The sequence below is a fragment of the Falco rusticolus genome, chromosome 12 (genome assembly GCF_015220075.1).
Source record: "Falco rusticolus isolate bFalRus1 chromosome 12, bFalRus1.pri, whole genome shotgun sequence".
NCBI classification, from domain to species: domain Eukaryota; kingdom Metazoa; phylum Chordata; class Aves; order Falconiformes; family Falconidae; genus Falco; species Falco rusticolus.
This window is the reverse complement of record NC_051198.1, coordinates 57,625-76,294: the sequence shown is the minus strand read 5'-3', so window position 1 is coordinate 76,294 and position 18,670 is coordinate 57,625. Positions and strand designations below refer to the sequence as shown.

The following is an 18,670-nucleotide window of genomic DNA, read 5'->3' as shown; positions in this document are numbered from 1 at the left end:
GAAGTCGTAGGTGTTCATGTGCAAAAGGGCACACAGGAAGTCAGCCCTTCAATGCTCTAGACCCAAGAGATGCTTAAAAACTCCCAAGAGCCCTTCCTGCTAAGCATGAGCTTTCCTTAGGCAACATGTAGGCACTATAACACCCTGGTCTGAACCTGGAGGGTTGTAGCTTCTGCCAGAGCTCTGTTTTGCTCTAAGCTCGGAGGGGGAACTACACAAGGTAGGTCAACAGCATGTAGCCCAGCAAAAACCACATCAGGAAGAACTGGTGGTAAAGGTCTCAAGGCTGTTGCCAGCCTGTAAGGTTTCATTGTGCTGAATGCAAGATTCCCTCTCTTGGTCTCTTGTGTTTCACCTGCAGCAGTGCTTATGTCATGGGTGTTTGTGACAGCCCATGTGCCAGGCACACTGGCTGGTCTGGTGAGGGATCTGCAGGCAGAATGTGAAGTTAACAGAGATGGAAAAAAACCAGCAGCACGGCATGACTATGTAGAGAAGTATGTCTGTGCCTGCATGTGTTCTCTGGCAGTGGCCTGTCACCACAAGCCATTTCCTGTCCTGTGCCCCTTCGGTGAGACAGCTGTTGGATACAGACCCTGTTGTGGAGTGCTTGGCATTCCTGCAGCTGGGCTCAGGTGTCACTGCTGACAGCCCAGATGAGGCATCTTCACAACTACTGGAAAAGCAGCCGTGTCAAGATTGGCAAATATTAGCAAAATCTCCCTCCTCTAGTATTCCTCCCTTATTTCAGTCTGATTGCTGTCCTCAAGGGCCTGTCTGGTTTCAGTCTTCATGGTTTCAGGAGCCGATGGACTTTACCATGGACTCAGTTTTCCAAACATGCTGATGCTTTGCTGGGACAAGTGCAGAGGCTGCAGCTGAAACTTGCTGGTCTAGCACAGGTTTTCCACACTGCTGGTGTGGGGCTGCACATTTAGCTTATTTATGTGCTGCTGAGTGTCTAAAACATCAGGCAGACTGTGTCACTGTTGCAAAGGCAGGGCTGCAGGCCAGTGCTCTTGGAGACACAAGGATTTGGTCTGCATAGCTAAAGATTATGCATGCACCCATCACAGCAAAACGTGTACTGCCTTTTCATGTGTAGTTTCATTTGTTCGCTATCAAAAAAAACCAAACCAAATTTTTTGTTGAGTTGCCATGAGTGGCTGTCAGCTGATGTAAAACAGCCTTTAATGGAGTGAGTTTATTAATACCAGCTGAGAGTCTAGGCTTATTTCTCCTGAGTGAGATGCTAAGGTGTAGTTTATGTTCACTTCAGTCTCGCACTGGTAAGAATTACTGTGTTACAGTCTCCGTTCCTTTTGGTGATCATCAGTCTATTTTTAAGCTTAGCTCAGTGGGCTGATTTGAAGCTATGCATTGATTGTGATATTTATAAACGAGTAAAAGCAGACCCAGGAGTGCAGCATGTGGTTATGTCTGGTAGTGCTTTAAGAGGTTTACTTGGAATTTTTGTCTTCCCCCTTGAATTAATAAAAGCTCGTCTACACCTCTGAATATTTGAAACTGTGATATTAAGCTGAATGTTCTGAAAGCCATCTGCATGCTCTTTTGCATTCTTACATTAACACAATGATGATTTTCAGACTTTTGGAGCTCCCCGGCTAACAGCAACACCCTGGATCCTTCAACTCCCCGTAGGCCTGTACCTTTGGACGGTGCTTGTAAAGACTCACGTCAGCTCTGCCTTATAAATGGAGTGCATTCTATACGAACCAGAACGCCCTCGGAGCTGGAGTGCAGCCAGACCAACGGAGCACTGTGTTTCATTAATCCCCTCTTCTTAAAAGTGCACAGCCAGGATGTCAGTGGAAGTCTGAAAAGGCAGAGCCTGAAAACTCAAGATGTGAATGGCACAGCGAGGCCTCGTTCCCCCCCGCCCCGGCCACCACCTCCTTCTATTAATAGCATCCTCATGAGTCCACAGCTTTCCAGGACTATAAAGCAGGCAAGCATGCCAGAAACGGTCAACCATAAGAAGGAGAGAGGCTTGGATTTGCTGCAGAACAAACCAACCCCTATTCCGCCCCCTCGGCTGAAAAAGCAGGCTGTTTGCACAGAGGTGGAAGGTAGCTCAAAGACGGTAGCAGGAATTCGACCTGGCCGCAGCTCGGTATGTGTGCCCGAAGCTGCTGGCCTTCCAGGTGAAACCCTGCCTGAGCCAGCTTCAGCAGCTGCCAAAAAGACAGTAGCTACCAGCTCTGAGTCACACATACCGTGGAATGGAGGCAGGCAGAGACTGAGCGACATGAGCATTTCCACCTCCTCATCTGACTCGCTGGACTTTGATCGGAGCATGCCACTGTTTGGCTACGAGGGGGACACTAACAGCAGCCTGGAAGATTTTGAGGGGGAAAGTGACCAAGAGAGCATGGCACCCCCTTTGAAGCCCAAGAAGAAGAGAAACAGTTCGTTCGTTCTCCCCAAGATTGTGAAATCTCAGCTACGGAAAGTCAGTGGAGTTTTCAGTTCCTTCATGACCCCTGAAAAGAGAATGATTAAGAAAATTGCAGAGATGTCCCAGGACAAACGCACTTATTTTGGATGCCTAGTACAGGACTATGTCAGCTTTCTCCAGGAAAACAAGGAGTGCCATGTTTCGAGCACGGATATGCTGCAAACCATTCGGCAGTTCATGACGCAAGTTAAGAACTATTTGTCCCAAAGCTCCGAACTTGATCCCCCAATCGAATCGCTGATTCCCGAGGACCAAATAGGTAAGGAACACTGTCCTGTGTTTTGGGGGAAGGTGAAAATGTGTAATCTGCGTTTATAGTGATAGTCTTTGTGCCAGTTTGAAAAGGTGGGGGTGACTTTGCTAGCAGAGTCTTAAAACAAAACCACCATCCACACACACACCCTGCCCCGAATTACCCTACCAGCTGAGAAGAGCCTTGCTACAAAGCTATTCCTAAAAAGTTATCCTTGAATAGCTGCAAAGTGTGGACTTTTTACCAGTGATTTTTTTGCCCTTCCTTTCTTTCTTTCTGCTGTACTGTTAATAATTACAGAACCCTTTATTTGCTGGCACACATGTATTTTTTCCTGAATTGGGCTAAATAGTTCCTGATGCTCGGAGCAAAACTGTGCCAATTTTAATCACATGGATTGTAGCTGTAAAACTAGAATTTATTTGAAACCAGTGACAGAGCAGAGAGATGTTTCATAGCAACTTATGAAATAAATCTCATTCTTCCAAATGTTTTCATTCACTCCTAGCAAAGCTGCGCTGTCCCTGTACCTGAAATTAAACACAAAGATACATAAGAGTTTTTAAAAACAAAGAAATGTATGCAAGAGAAGGGGGCTGCTCATCTCAGGTTTTCTATACTTCTGTGATACTTGTACGTGTTTATAAGTAGCTGCAGATGAGCTGTATGTTTGAATACATGTTTTAACAGCAGAGACAGATGTGTATCCACAAAAGTGAAATCGTTGTTGCTGGATAAAATCTCACAGCCCCTCTATCTTGCCAAGTCTGAGCAGTATTTGTAAAAGAGCCTGTAAGCACACTGAGGAGGTAAACATCCCTCAGGGCAGAATACTTTCCTTGTGAGCTCACTTCAGTCCTAACTTGCTTGTTTTTCTCCTGTACTCCAGTGTCCCAGCAGTTGGCCTGGTGCAAAATTGACAGATGGCTCTTTCTCTGGGACTAGAGGACGATTTTATGTGACATTTCTGTCTGTCCTTGGCCAAGAGGAAGTAGTCTCACATAACCTCAACTTCATTTACATAAAGTCAAGCAAAAATAGCAAGCGCTGCTAAAGCAAATAGAACACCATGAGGAGTGTTGTCGAAATAGAGACTCTTTCAAAGATGCATAATGTTCTCACTGGAATAATAAGGAATGTTATGTGGGTGTTACGTAGAAGGAAAAATGGCAAATAGAACAGTGGTGCAGGCACATCTTTGCCTGGATTTCTGCAGACCACTGGATATTTGACAACAAAATACAGATGAAGCTTGTTTGTGAAAGCTTGGTTTGACTTGCCCTTTTCATCGTAAGGGTGTGGTTAAAATTGGACTGAGGGTCTCTGAAGACAGGCAAAATGCCATCTGCTTTTAAATGTTTCAGTAGTTTGGAGTCGTGCAAGCTATGAAATGTAAGAACTACACTGCTTTTCTTCAGTGACAGAAAGTCGGGCATTGAACATATGATTAAATGAAATTAATTTATAAAGCAGGATAGTTTAAACAAAGGAAGAACGAACTTTTGAATCATCTGCTGCCTATGGCTGGAGCCTGCAAACAACCACAATGGGTTCAGGAGCATCAGATGTTGCTGATCTAAGCAGATAACTATGTGACAGCAAGATTTAGTTAGCCCTATAGAGAACTCCTTACCACGCATCCCTGCCTATTATCCGTCCTTTTGCTTGGCTATTTCAATATGGAATTGCAGCTCAAATTTTAACTCCTCATGTCAGTTCCTGCTCTCGTGGTGCAGGTTTTTCCTCTTGACCTGTCAGCCTAGGGCTGGATGTCTGCTGCTGGGGCAATACTCCTTTCCACTTGTCCCATGGCAGTGGCCAGTCGGTGCTGGGGCTCAGAGGCTCCAGCCAGGCCCAGTGAACGCTGAGGTGCAGTGGGCCGCATCACTGGGGTCCTGCCAGCGGCCTGGGAGGGAGCCTGCCGCCGGGAACGCGCCGGCCCTCCCAGCGCCCCGGGCCCGTCCTGCCACTGCGCACAGGCGCTGGGGCCAGCCCTTGCCTCCCGCTGCCGCCCTGCTGAACTGCTGCAGGTCCCTGCTTGGCAGCGGCCAGGCAGTCTCCTGAATTTGGGTAAGTGCTGGAGCAGCACCCCCAGGCTTAGTGAAGCTGCAGGTGTTTGGGGTTCTTTCCCTTGTCTGTGTGATGGTCTTTGTGACCTCGTAGCTGCATCACAGGCTTCCCATGCTCTTGCAAGCAGAAGACTTCTGTGGGTGATCTCCTAAGCTTGCCAGGCAGGGGGCATATCAAATTGTTTAACTTCTAGCAAATCGTTGGGAGAATGTGCATCAGCATTTCTAGTTATTCCTGACTGGTGCGTCCTAATCTTAGCACTGTAGGCTGTTAACCCTTCCTGAAAAAATGGGATTCCCAGTGTTGGGGCAGAATCAAGACTAAGGTGCACCACTTTTAGTTGACCAAGGATGAGTGCAAAGTACTGTAAAAGGTTGTCCATGCCTGAATATGTATCCATAGAATAAAGACATGGACTGGTCAGAGGAGACCCGTACAGTCCGTAGCTGCCTGGACAGCAAATGTTCCGGGGTTTTTGTTTGTGTATAGTCTTTTCTTGTCTGTGAACAGAAGGGAATCAAGCCGACTGTCGCTGTTCCACCAGGCAGGGTGGACACCTGAACAGCTTTGGTCTCAATGCCCAAGCCTGGGCCCAGCCCAAGAAGTGACTGGCTGCTTAAATAATTTGGCCATAAGGTATTAACTGGTTGTGTGGGAAGGTGCCTAAACAATACTGTCTGTTCTTTGCTTTGGTATGTCTGATCTGTAATGGATGCTTAAACGTTGGGTGTTGCAGGAGGCTTGGAGAGGCTGTGTTGGTCCCTGGCCAGCAGGCCGTGCCCTGTGGCAGGGGCTGGGGTCTGCGGGCGGGCAGAGCTGCGGTGTGCAGGGGCACAGCCCGTCCCCCGCTGAGTCACTCTGCCGGCTGCTCCGGGGAGGCTGCTTTGAGCAGGGCTCTTGCTTTCGTATTCCTCTTACCGAGAGGCAATGTTTTACTTTTGTTCTCATGAGATTTTTTCACGTCAGCTTTAGGCCTGTTTCCCACTTATTAATTAAACCTGGCCTGCGAAGGACTGGGAATGCCCTTCTCTCACCCCTGCCATGATGTCACATGCAGAATTTGTATGTGAAGTCTCTGCTCTGTCATCCAGATTTTGAATGAAGATACTAAGCAGACTAAAGCCCAGGGCTGACCCCTGTTCAAATACCTGTCTTGTGTGACAGTCAACTGTCGAGAATTGTGCTCCAAGTGCAGTATTTTATACACCCGTTCAAGCCACCTGCCTTATGGTAATTACAGCATGACAGTATTTCCCTTGTTTGCTTATAGGAAAGTTGCATGGAATAGGGTTATGGGTCTTAAAAAGGTTAGGATACAGCCCATCCCCGGCTTCCCTTGTCTACACTGATCCAATTATCCTCTTAAAGGAATTGGAATGGTATGCCACTACTGGCTCTTGAAAAAAAACCACCTGCTGTTTTCTAGTGCTGTGTTACTTTTTAGGTGCTTGTACATCTGTTTTGGTGTCCCATTCCCCTACCCTGTGGTTCATCCTAGTACCTTTTCATATTGAGTTGAGGCCGACCAATGTGTCCTGCACCACTGCTCCTTTCACTATAGGAGCAGGCAGATAGGGCAAGTAAGAAGCAGCGGTAAAAGTGCCGAGCAGAGGATTTGGTTCTCCAGTTCCCAGCCATCCCTTTGGTTTGCTTTGTGACTTACTCCCTGCTCCTTTATTACCTCTTCTTTAAGAAAAGATACATATTTACCACACTGCCATAATGTGAATTTTAATTAACCTATAGCTGAACAAAGCAGAACAGACCTAGCACAGATAGTTCTGTCATTCACTGGCATCCTTTAGGCAGGTAAAATGAGAGGAGGTCTACCCCAGAGACCTTTCTTCGCTAGTTGTTTAGCCTCTGGAACCACCACCTATCCATCGCCCACCTCAGTCCTACCTTTCTTCTCAGGGTTGTGCAGATTATCAAGGCATATAGGTTGTGTGAGGTCTTTATTTTCGAGCCTTGCTTCTTTGGAGGAGATGCCCTTGTCTGCACAAGGGGTGAGGCATGTGTCACTGTAGACCTCCACCAAGAGCTGGACACCTGGCCATCCTGACATGAGGTGTCTTGAAATAGATCCGTATCAGTCATGCCAGTCTATACATGTGCAAGGTATTAGGAAGAACTATAAGAAAGCAAATGCAGCGTAGTCGTGTATTCTGCACATACACACCACACACCGTGGTGTTCTAAAGCAGCCTTCTGCTTTCAGCCTCCCAGGCAACATTACTTGTACAGGACTGTGCCTTTTTGTGATGGTTCCCAGGCTCGTTCAGTCTCTTACCGAGCCCTTCTTTTATGGATGGATGGTTTTTCTGTCATAGGTGATAAACAGGGCTTGTATGTAAATCTGGGGTTTGACAGGTAATCTCAGTAGCCCAACAGTAGTGGGTAACAGGTAAACTGAAGCCAGGAAAAGGCAAGAGCACGCTGGCAGTTCCAGGCAGTGAGGCTGTAAAGAGGCTGTGTAAGGACACTGGTGATGACTAATACGTTGTCCTCTCTAGATGCAGACTTGTGTGGTTTGCCGCAAAACAAAACAGCACGTCAGCACAGGATACAGATGCGTTTCCACAAGTCATGACGAAACAAGCTGGCTTGCCTTTACAATTCATTTATCAAAGCATTTCCAGTTCCCATTTTGAGGCTAGAGGCTAATTTTAAGTATCACTTCAGGAACACTACATGGTGCTCAGCTCAAATGATATTCAATTAAAACACAAACCAACCAAACAAAAAAACCCCACCCCCACAAAACCTGAAGAGTGTCTGTTTTGGCTTGAAGAGTATTAAGCAACCTGGGAGGACAGCTGGAAACACTTTGCATATGCCGAAGTAAACAAGAGTTTTTGTTGCCAGTTTGGATTTGGGGAGTATACAGAGATGTTCATGCAACAAATCAGTCCTCAGTTCAGAACTTCGATGCTAACTTGCCGGGGGGGACACCCTCCTATACTTTTTTGTATTTAATCAGTGAAAACTGCTAGCTGGGAATTGATTTGGGGGATTGTATCCGGAAACACCTTTCTCTGAAAGGCAGCAGTAAGAGCAGTTCAGTAGAAAGGATAAACAGCTGGATGGTTGATCCTGAGCATGCTTATAGGTGTCTTCTGACACTGAATATTGGTCTAAGATGCAGATTACTAGAAATGCTGTCCTTTCAGGCTTTAATAATATTCTAAAAGTTTCTATAGGTTTTCTATTAATTAGGATATGTAGGGGTGTTTATTGACCATTGAGAAAAAAGTCCAGTGTTTATCAATCTTGCTGTGTTGTTGGCCGCTTCAGCTTGCTAGAAGTTGCCACTTTTAATTTGAGGGCAGAACTCCGTGGTTCTTCTAACTATTCCAAGAATTCACGAGGGAGGATAAAAGCTTGTGTGTTGTTTTGGGGTGGGTTTGGTTTGGTTTGATGGGCTTTTTTGGTTGTGATTTTTTCATTTTGTTATTTTAAAACAGCAACTGCTTCAGACACACTGTCATGTCTTAGTCACCTCCTCATTTGCTGGCTAGTTCTGTGCAAACATGCTGCATTAAAATGACAGTCTCTCTCGGCCTGCCCTTATGGAGCCAAGGCAGTTACGGCTGTGATTCCAAAGAGTGGCTATGTCCTTTATTTCATTTGTTTCGTATTAGCTGTAGCATAGTCACTGGACAGCACTGAAGGATGCTTTACTAAATATCCTGTCCTATTTTTATTTACCTGATTGCCTTAACGGTACAGAAACCATTAGGAACAGCCTTCAGCAATAAGTACTTAGACCCTGTTCAGAGCTTTGAGCTCATTCACGTGAGGTAACCACTGTGTTCCTCTGTGCTGCTTCAAATGAAATTTTTCAGAGTAATTGTGGAGTGTGATCAAGTACATTTCAGAGCAATTTGCAGGCACTGCTTTTGGAGCCCGTGAGGAGCTGCAAATGTGAAATAACGCCTCCTGCGCCACTCATCTGCACGGGAAGCTGTGGGAGCAGCACTATAGTGAGGGTTGAGAGCAGAAGGCTTGAGGCTTCCACTTCTTGCCTACAGGTAAGAAGCCTGGCCCCAATCAGGGACTGGGGCTCTGTGGAATTTTCCCTGCCTGCCGCGTCCAGTTCCCGTAGCCTCTGGGGAGGGACGACGGCCTCCGCAGCTCCCTGTGTGCTGACACTGCAGGCAGCAGCTGAACCAGCCCTGGCCTGGAGCCTATAAAGAGGATCAGAGAAGCATACTGAGTTTTCCGATGTCCCATCCCAAGCTAGGTGCTCCCTTTTCTTGGACCAAGGGCTCTGAGGGTCTGTGCTGGACTCTTTACAGTTTATCGAGCCTCCTGTGATCAAACGTGGTGATGACCCCGGTTTATTGGGACAAAGGATGGCTGATGCTAACTAGTCATGCCCAATGGAAGCCTGTGGGAGTTAACATGGGCATAGAGAGTTCTTCAGTCCAATGCTTGGTGGCACCAACTGCTTTAATTTTGACTTAAATGAGACCAGGCACTTGGAATGCAAACTGCAGAGATGTTCCGCTTACAAGCAAAGCATTTGGTGTTTTCGCTTTTTAAAAAACCTGAACAGGCAGTATAAATAAAGCAAGCTGAATTGTAAAAAAAAAAAAAAAAAAACAACAAAAAAACAACAAACAAACAAAACAAAAAAAAACCCCAAAAAACCACACATCAGTGAAGCTGTCAAGGAACTATGTGTACCTTCTAGAAATTCAGCTAGCTAACATACCAATAGGTGAGATTCGTGCATTTTTTCTTGGTGGAAAAATATTTCTGCCCTGTGAGCCCTGAGGATGGCTCTGATAGCAGCGAGAGGCAGTTTCTGTCACTGCGCAGGAGGGTGATGCTTCTGCTTTCCTGGCTGGGTGGTGCTGTCAGTGGTGATTGTGTGGCTCTACCAAGATCAATCACTTGAAATGTTGCCACTTGTTACGTATAATTGGTGGCTCTGGTCTGGTGGGAAGCTAGATCTGCCCTTCACGCCATGTGACAGGCCATCAAGACCATGTGTCAGACTGGTTATGCCTTTACTGGTGGCTGTAGACAGAAACAGAAATTCAGAGGGCAAGTGCTGCTCCTCACATTCACTCTTTCCACCTTTTTGCAGGCTCCATGAGAGAGCACCTAGATGTGTTTGAAGCGTCTGGGAATGAAGCAGACATGGCTTTGCCACCTCCGTCAGGACCTCGGAAGGGGAAAATAGCAAGAGAAGCTACCAAAGCCCCAGCAGAATTGGGGCAGGGGAGGTGGGAGCCCTCAGTAGGGTTGGACATTCGGGAATTGTGTGCCAGACAAGTACAGAATAAATGCTACATGTGAAGCAAAGACACCGTAAGGTGAGGAGTGTGTGAAGGGCGTGTTTGTATGAGAAAGAGCAGTCTGAAGGCACAAAAGGAAAATTGGTTGAACACAGGGATAAAATAAATGAAAACATAAAGCAAAAGCAAGAAAACAAAAGTAGTAGGTAATGTTTATTTGGAGGGGAGCGTGTGTGTGTGTAAATCGCAAGCCTTAGGAAGAGCCTGACATTTCTAAAAAAATCACCCCCAAAAAGGGCAGGCCGGGGGGAGAAAAAAAAGAGACTGGTCTAGGAGAAACATGTAAGAACAGGGAAAGAACCTGGAAAGGGCATGAGGTTTAACGAAACTTTGAGTTGCCACTAGCAGCAGGGATGTCCACTGTTAGCCTGTACAAATGTGTGATCTAGTAGCGACACGGCCTCTCCTCTTTCTCCTCTCGGTCCCTGTGCTCCCCTAATACATCTGCCTAGTCTGGGCTCTGGTCCTGCCCCATTGCCAGGGTGTTTGTGCTGTGGCCAGGCTGAAGGGTCCTTGGGTTCTATTGTGCTTGTGGCGGTTCGCTGCAGTACAAATAATGGATATAAGCTAATTATTAATGTAAGCTATGTTGTCGTAGGGAGGCTGAGTGGAAGAGGAAATTCACTTATAAAGGTTTTCAAAGGAAGGATTTACCAAAGAGCTTTCTCTGTTGATGTGTTCTGTACCTTGGAAATGGAGACTGACTGTTAAAGAAAACCTGGAGTAAAACAAGAATAAAAGAAAAACAACTGAGAGGTTACTGTGCCATGTGCACACTACTGCCAAACAAAGAACTTCAGACTTGATGACAGAGCTGTATATAAGCTTGCATGATGAAATCTGAAGCTGGATAAACACAGCTTGGTCTTCATTTATAGTTTAGTGCCCGTAATCTGTCCAGCATCATAAAGATCTTAAAGCTGAGCCAAGTTTTACGAGACCTTGGGTGAGTTAGAGTTTCTGATGGAAACCATGCAAAAAAAGATGCCAAAGCAGACAAAAGTTAGGGTTCTGACTGTGTTATGCTTCAAGTTTCAGAATTAAAGTCTAAGCTCAAAGTAAAATAAAACTGGGGCACTTCTGGCCAACAGAAGAAAAAGTTAACTGGAGCTGCTGCCTGCTTGCTGCTTTGTTTTGGGGTTTTTTTTCTGTTGTTGTTGTTGTTGTTGTTGTTGTTGTTGTTGTGACAATCTGTAGTCTGCCTTTGTGGGTTTTTTTGTACTTCCCACGTTGTCAGAAATGAAAATGGAATACAGATTCTGTTCTGCCTTTTATTTTCTTGTTGACAAACATCTGGAGACTCAGCTTCTATAATAACTAAGCCTTAGCAAGTAGGTCTTGCTCTGCACTGTCTCTTGGGAGTGGTTATGTTACTGCTGGCTCTGCTCTAGAGGAGGAAGACAGCTCAACTTGTGTTTTCCCATTGCAGGTGTTGTCCTGGAGAAGGCCATGCATAAGTGCATTCTGAAGCCGTTGAAGAGCCATATTGAAGCGATGTTGAAAGAGTTTCATACTGCAGATGGTTCTTGGAAACAACCGAAGGAAAACCTTCAGGTGGTGCGGCAGAGGAATCCTCAGGAACTGGGCGTGTTTGTTCCAACACCAGACTACGTGGATGTTGAAAGTTTGTGACCCCGCAGAAAATGTATTCGCCTGAAAAGAAAGTCGTACTGCTGCTGAGAGTTTGCAAATTGATTTATACTGTTATGGAGAATAACTCGGGTATGGTGCTTCTTGTGGTTCAAGGTCATTGTTTTTCTAAACCTGGGGTTGTGTTTTGGTGGAGGAAATGAGACCACCTGATTCTGCAGCTTTGTCTCCTTCGCCTGGAGCTCTTGTAGCATCTCCTTGCCCTTTTGAGAGGGATTCTTCCTCTCTGCTTCCTTCCTGATCTCTCTGCATCTGGCAGCACATCTTACACATTCAGTGTGAAGCAGAGTTGTGAAGCAGCTTAAACACACCCCCCCCCCCAGCCACCAGCTTTGCTTGAGTGTAGGCATTTGAATTTGGCTGTCAGAAAGGCTGTCCTGTAAGCCTAGAATTTGACACTGGTTCTAAATTAGTGTTTTCCTGGAAATCGTAATAAAGGATACACCCAGTATCTAGCTGCAGTAATTCAGCAGTGTGTGTGCAATATGACAATTACAAGGGCTCTGTGTCAATGGCTGGGGGAAAGCAGCCCCTGATGCAGTGTTTTGGGTTTGCTGTGCCTCTGAATGTTCTCGTTGGACAATTTCTTTGTGTTTTTGCAAGAGAAATAACATCTATTTCTACACTGTAGCAGGAGTCCCAAAGTGACCTTGAAACCTAGATGGTGAAATGGAACCACAGACCAGTTAAGACCCGCTTGATTAGTCAGTGGCACAGTTAAAACGCTGTGCTGGACAGTATGAATTCATAGGTGCAGCTCTGTTGCCTGATGTCTTATCATACACTGCTGTGGTAGGTCACGAGCTAAGGTGAAGCAATGCTGGTGGTAGTGGAAGATTTTTTTTTTCTCTAAGAAAGTATAAGCTGCTGCAGGTGGTTGGCAGTTTTCTTTCAAGCGCTGAATCTGCAGCTGGGCTCTGTGCCGATCAGGATGCTTGCTTTCTTTTGAGATCTGAGGTGAATGGTGAAAGCTTGAGGCTGTAAAAGACCCCCAAGCACTTTGGCAAGATTTGGGCAGGAGCTTAGACCTGGTTTATTTCTGTGCAAAATCCTGCATTTTAAAATGGATATAGGAATCTTTGCCCAAAGTGATGTAAACTTTGTTTTTTTCTCCATACTGTATTATCACATTGAGTAAGGTATTCCCAACACGCAAAAGAAAAGTACTGAGAGGCTTCTGGTGAACCACTGTACTGAGGGGCTTGGGCTAAGATGCAGCAAATTGGGTTGTCTTGCTTTGTCGTGTAGAGTTTTAAAACGTGGCGTCGCGTCGAGCCAGCACCTGTTTCCAGTACCTGCTTTGTCCTGTAATCTCAGCCAGATAACAGTGCGATACCTGGAGGGTACGTCTTAGCTGGTCTGACTTTCAGTATCAGCCCTTCAGTCCTCTGGAGTTTCGCCACAGTTTAAATTGGCTCCCGATCTTGATGTTTCAAGTGACCATCGCACCGCTTCTGCAATGAGGACAGTTTGGCCAGCCCCAGAGATCTAGCCACATAGCGTTTTCTAAAGAGAAAGTTTAAATGCGGTAAAAGTAAGAGGAACACATACAGACCTAGGTACAGCAGAGCCTCTGTGTGTTGCGTGCTGTCGTTACCGATGATGCTTCACCAGCTAGTTGGGAGTTACGTGAGGCTTTGCTCACTGGTGTTTTTAACCATGCTCCGTGAAGGAAATGTGCAGAGTTTTCATGTAAAATCTAATAGGCTTTTATATGCAGGCTTCTCTGCTGGGTTTCGGACTCAGGAACTGGTACTTGTGGCTGGATCCTTCCAGAAGGGGGACGTCATCCGTGCATGTATAAAGAAAATGCCCATTGATTTTCTCTTAGCCACTGACAGAAGTGCGGGTGGAGGTCAGGCCAGACTGGCATGGCTGCCTCTTGTGAGTTCACCAGTTGAGCTGACGCCAAGGTGAGCCCAGTCTTTAAATTCCCTTGCGTGCCTCAAGGTCTGCATCATCCAATTTGTGCTCGTTAGAAGTACAGGATGAAGCTGGACGCTGCCCACCAAGTGGCAGATGCTGTTCTCTTTGCTGCACATCTGTAACGAGAGGCTCTAGAGTAATACAAACGTACTGGTCAGTAAAGGCAGCAAAATAACGCTTTCCTTTCAAACACCGGAACTGGTCAAAGGGTGTGATTTGTCTATCGCTGCCTGTGTTCTCTTTGACCCAGGGAGGCTGTATGGAGCTGATGACTTCTTGCCTGTGTTGACATATGTGCTGGCCCAGGGTGATATGCTGGAGCTGGATACTGAAACTGAACACATGGTGGAATTGCTGGATCCATCTTTGCTGCATGGAGAAGGTAATCGACTTATTTCTATTAGAACTGTGTGAAGGGCTGGGGAAGGGGGATTCTTCCTCACCTCGTTTGAGTAGAAACCCTTTTGACGGAGTCATGTAGTCGGTGATGTCGGTAGTGTAACAAGAGAACCTCTTAATTGTTTCCACCTTAGAATAAGGGAGGGCTGGTTAGCTTGCAGAGTTACAGCCCCAAGTGACCTGGGAATCTACCGACGTATATGCTGCCTTAGGAGGGAGTGTGTTGTTTTCCGCCAAGAAGGAGGAGGCGTCCTGACTTAGCAAGCAAACACAGGCTGTGCAGGTGCCAGCTGTGGTTATCCTCCTGTGCCTGAAAATGTCCCGAGAGTATGTATGGGTCTGCAGCGTTCAACTGAGTGGTGAGACCTGGAGTGGGACCCGGGTTAGGTGCTTTGTAAAAACTTCTGGGGGAGTTCTCTGCCCCTCTGGGGAAAGTGCTTTTGAGAATGTTGCCCCCCTTAATGATCCTGGTTTATGCCCGATACTTGCTTCTCACAGAGTATTTTTATGAGGCCTAGGAATATGTTTCTTAAGGCACTCTTGAACGATGGCTGAAGTCCGCTCGAGGCAAGGAAATCTCCCTCCTTTGTTTTCACGGTGGTGGTTTTAACAAAGAGGTATTCTGCCAGCCCTTGGTAGGCCCCAGAATCTATCAGTTTATGAGGAAGTTTCAAAGGTTCTTGTGACCAAGCTGAGCTGTGAGTTTTAAGTATAGGTGTATATGTCCCATTTCTGCCATCTCTTGGGTTGCTGAAATTGCTGTATCCTTTTACATGCCGATACGCATGACAGAATTGTGTCGGGTTTCCTCCGGTTCAGTACTGGTCTGTTCCCTGCTTTGTGTGCGGAGTGCATCGTTCGGGAATCCTAGGACAGAAAATACTTGAGATGTGAAGCTGGAGATCATCAACACGCTCGAAAGGCAGAAATATTTACTGGGCTGTTAAGTCGTGTCGTTTTTAATGTAGCAGAAGTCGTTCATCTATTGGCTGGCCCTGTCTGTGGCACTGGTTAAACTGTACGGTGCAGGAAAAATTGTTTAGTGCTTTGGGGTTGTGTGGTTCAAAGGTAAATGTATTGTCCAGGTTGTCTGGTGGGTCTTGCGTGTCTTCCACGTATTGACCTCGTCACAGAGCTGAAAGCGAGAGGATGCTGTCGGTAATACAGAAAGAACTACTGTGAGCATAGACTGCATCTCTGAATGACTCCACAAATAGACCGTGCTGCCTCTTGATTGAACGCTCCCACTCAAATAGTTTACTTAAAGAGCAAGAGAAATAAATGATAGCCTGTCTTTTGTTTCTCCTGGTTGCTGAGGACTGTTGCCCCTGTTGAGAGTCCTTTTCCTTTGTGACCTGCAGCTCCTTTTGTACATCGGCAACTCTGTTGTGGCTGTACTTTGTTCTCCACTCATGTAATAAAGGTGAAGTCTGGAGAGCTGTACACGCTGCCTCCCGAACTAGCTGGACGTAGTGTTGGACCTAGGTGAACAAACACAGCCTGCCTTTTAAGAACAAAAGCAAAACCTTTGGGATGCTTCCAGGTACAAATCACACGCTCGGTCATTGCTTTGTTGCCGCTAAGGGAGTCACTTTTAAGTTCCTGAGCAGTGGTAGATGGTCTTTTATGTCGTTTAAACAGCTGTGTTTGTTTGATACCCGCTTGAAGCTCAGGAAGAAAACAAATGGCTGCTTGGAAACTGTTTAGAAGAAAACTCATGTTCCACCTTTGTAAAAACACTCAGGAGTAAAGGAGTGACACTGGTCCTTTAAATAACCGGCCACCCCCAGCGCTAGCGGACCCAGAGGTAGATACTATTGCACCCCTTGGTAATATGGAGCCCAGGCAACCACTGCATGCCTCTTAGCAGCTGAGAACACACCGTCCAGTATTTTGCAGGCCAGTAAGCTGTTTTTCTTTACGTATAAATATTTTGGCCATAGAATGCAGTGACTTTCGTGTATGTGTGCGTCTATTTATTAAAAAACCCCCAGAAATCGTTTGTACTTTTGACTGTGACCAGTTGGAACTGGCGTGGTGTTTGTGACCACTCTGAATTGTTCTTCCCCTGCTGTCCTTCCCAGGAGGCTATAGGTGCTTATGGAGCACTTTTGCTGATCAAGAACTTCCAGGAAGACCAGGCTGCCCAGCTGCTGAGTTCAGAAGCTAGAGATACTCTCCGGCAATGGCACAAGAGGAGGACAACTAACAGAACAATGCCTTCAGTTGATGATTTTCAGGTAGAGCTTCAGGCTGAAGAGAACCCCCCCCAGGGGATGGTTGTTGTGTTGGAAATCTCCATTTGAGAAGTATGATTCATAATGATTTCCTTGAGGCCACGAGTGGTGTGAAGCAGTGCTGAGAAGATGGCTGGTAAATTTGCCTCTGTTTCAAAGTCTTTCCACTTCATAACAGAGTGTGGTTATGATGGTATAAAGGAAACACTAAATAATGGAGCTTTCCCACTGTCCTTTGTATTTAAGTCGTGCGGAGTGAGGACAGACCAAATTGTATTTTAGATTCAGCTGCTTTGTACGCTTTGCTGTTAAAAAGAACAAACCCAGATTTCCAGTGGTATAAATCAGCACAACTCCCCAGTAGCGATTGGTGGCTTACCGTGGGTAATAGAGGGGAGACCTGGCAGAAAAGCTTGCCTACAATTCGAAAGTTTAAGCAAGGAGTAGAGTTCTATACTGTGGATGTCTTCATGTTTGTGGTTTGTTTTGTGGGTTTTTTTCTCCCCCCTCCCATTTCTTACTGCTCTTTCAGAGTAGGGCAGTAACTCCAACTGAAGAATAACAAAACAGTCGGGATTACTTTATCTTTTAAAACCAAGTCCGCATGCCTTTCATATAGGAAAAGATTGTTACATAGGTAGGCATGCTGTTGTCTGTCCAGATGCATCAGTTTGCGAACTGAAGCAAGGAGGATGTTGGAATCGAGAAGAAAGGATTTACTCCTTTGTGTCCTGTTGTTTACAGTTCATACCACAGTGCAAAGTTGCTGGAGAGGCTAACGACAACCGTCAATAAGTTATGATGTAGCTAAGAGCTTGATAAATGAAGGTACGGGGTCATCAGGAGGTAATTAAACCTTTCACTTGCGGCTCCTTCTGCTTTATCAGTGTCCGTGCAAACAGCCACGGCACATCACTGAACAGGAAGGAGCTGGGAAAAGCAGCAGTCTCCCACAATTTGCCTCTCTTAGGAAGAGGAGAGCTGACGAACAGAAATTTGAAACTGTGGCCAGTGCACAAAGCTAGTCCATCTTACTGGGATCCATTTTATATTCTGCTTACCTGTAGTTAGGTGTCACATTCAAGTAGCTTGAGTCTTTGTTCTTTCTAGCAAAATATTACACTTAATAGGAAAATTAATCACCTTTGTATTTCTGCTGGATGACTAAATGACAGAAGATTTTTTCAGCAGGATCTTGTATTCAGTTTCACCTTCTCTTCCTCAGCAACTGAACTTCAGCCAAGCTGCCTGTACAGCTGGACGCTGTGCTGCATGCTGGAAGATGCAGGGGAGCGCGGGAAGAGCTGGCACCAGGTGTGTCCAGGGCTGCTCCTTTGTTGACTCTTTGAAAGAGAGCCTCAAATCAGTAAGGTCGCTCCACTTCCAGGCTAGGCTTGGCACAAATTCAAGCACTTTGCTGCCTGCCCAGAATGCCAGTTTTCCATCTCCTTTCTCCACATCTGCAGTCCTGAAACGAAGCACCTTCCCTACAAGGAATGTGTAACACAGCTTCAGCTCAACTCATCTTCCCCACATTGAACCAGGACGTGGTTGCTACATGTCTGTGGTGCTGTCTCACAGCCTTACCACCAGCTTTTGGGTCCTGGAAAGGCCTTCATCCTCCCTCCCTCAAAAGGATGGAAAAGCAAAAAATCCGGTATTTTGATGATGATGAAATACAACTTGCTGATACTGCATAAAGAATCTTGATACTTACTATATGAGTTACAGGCATTTGCACAAACTTCAGCCTCTCCTTGAAGCAATCCTGTCCATCTAGAAGCATCGAAAAACAGGTCTTCTGTGTGTTAACTACGTTCGAAATTGAAACTGTAGTGTGCGTTGCCTTATTTAGAGCTGATTTGATTTTATGTATTTATTTTATTTGTCTTCACACCAGCTAACAAAAACGGATTAGTTCTGCTCAGTCCTAATGGTTTAAAAGCTGTTGCAAAGTTCCAGTGTTTCAGTCTGCAAGCTATCAAAAGTTTATTAAAAACCCAGAGTGCTCTTTGGAACTGAAGTCATAGGAGCATTCTTCTCAGTCTTAGCTTTTACCAGCTTGTTCTTAGGAAATGTACATTTTTGCCATTGTGATTTAGCATGCTTAATTTATTCAGCGTACAAACAGAAGTACCAGCTCAGTAAATAAACAGGTCTTTCTTACTGTCATTTTTTCCATCTCCTTTCATTTTACTGCTTTTAGTTTCTAATTGCAGTTAGTTTCTTTGCAAAAAAGCACGTGATGGCAGGCTGCTTTGCTCATGTGTCCAAAAGTGTTTTGTGGTTGGGTGGTTTTTTTTCCAGTTGCTTGTTATTTTACTTTTTAAATACTTTTTGAAAGGTAGAA

At 45.7% G+C, this 18,670-nt stretch overlaps 1 protein-coding gene and 1 long non-coding RNA gene across 2 annotated transcripts in view; both read left to right on the top strand.

Annotated features, from left to right (window-relative positions):
• The window catches only part of RIN2 (Ras and Rab interactor 2), an 81,931-nt gene that overhangs the window by 58,658 nt on the left and 4,603 nt on the right, over positions 1-18,670 (top strand). Inside the window, 4 exon segments of the mRNA XM_037406037.1 lie at positions 1,608-2,738; positions 11,538-11,726; positions 11,729-11,830; positions 13,935-14,066. Of these exon segments, the coding sequence (XP_037261934.1) occupies positions 1,608-2,738; positions 11,538-11,726; positions 11,729-11,830; positions 13,935-14,066 (1,554 nt within the window).
• Positions 4,830-10,877, top strand: LOC119156374. The gene is made up of 3 exons (XR_005107092.1): positions 4,830-5,438; positions 9,898-10,126; positions 10,707-10,877. It is a non-coding gene; the product is annotated as an uncharacterized LOC119156374 (long non-coding RNA).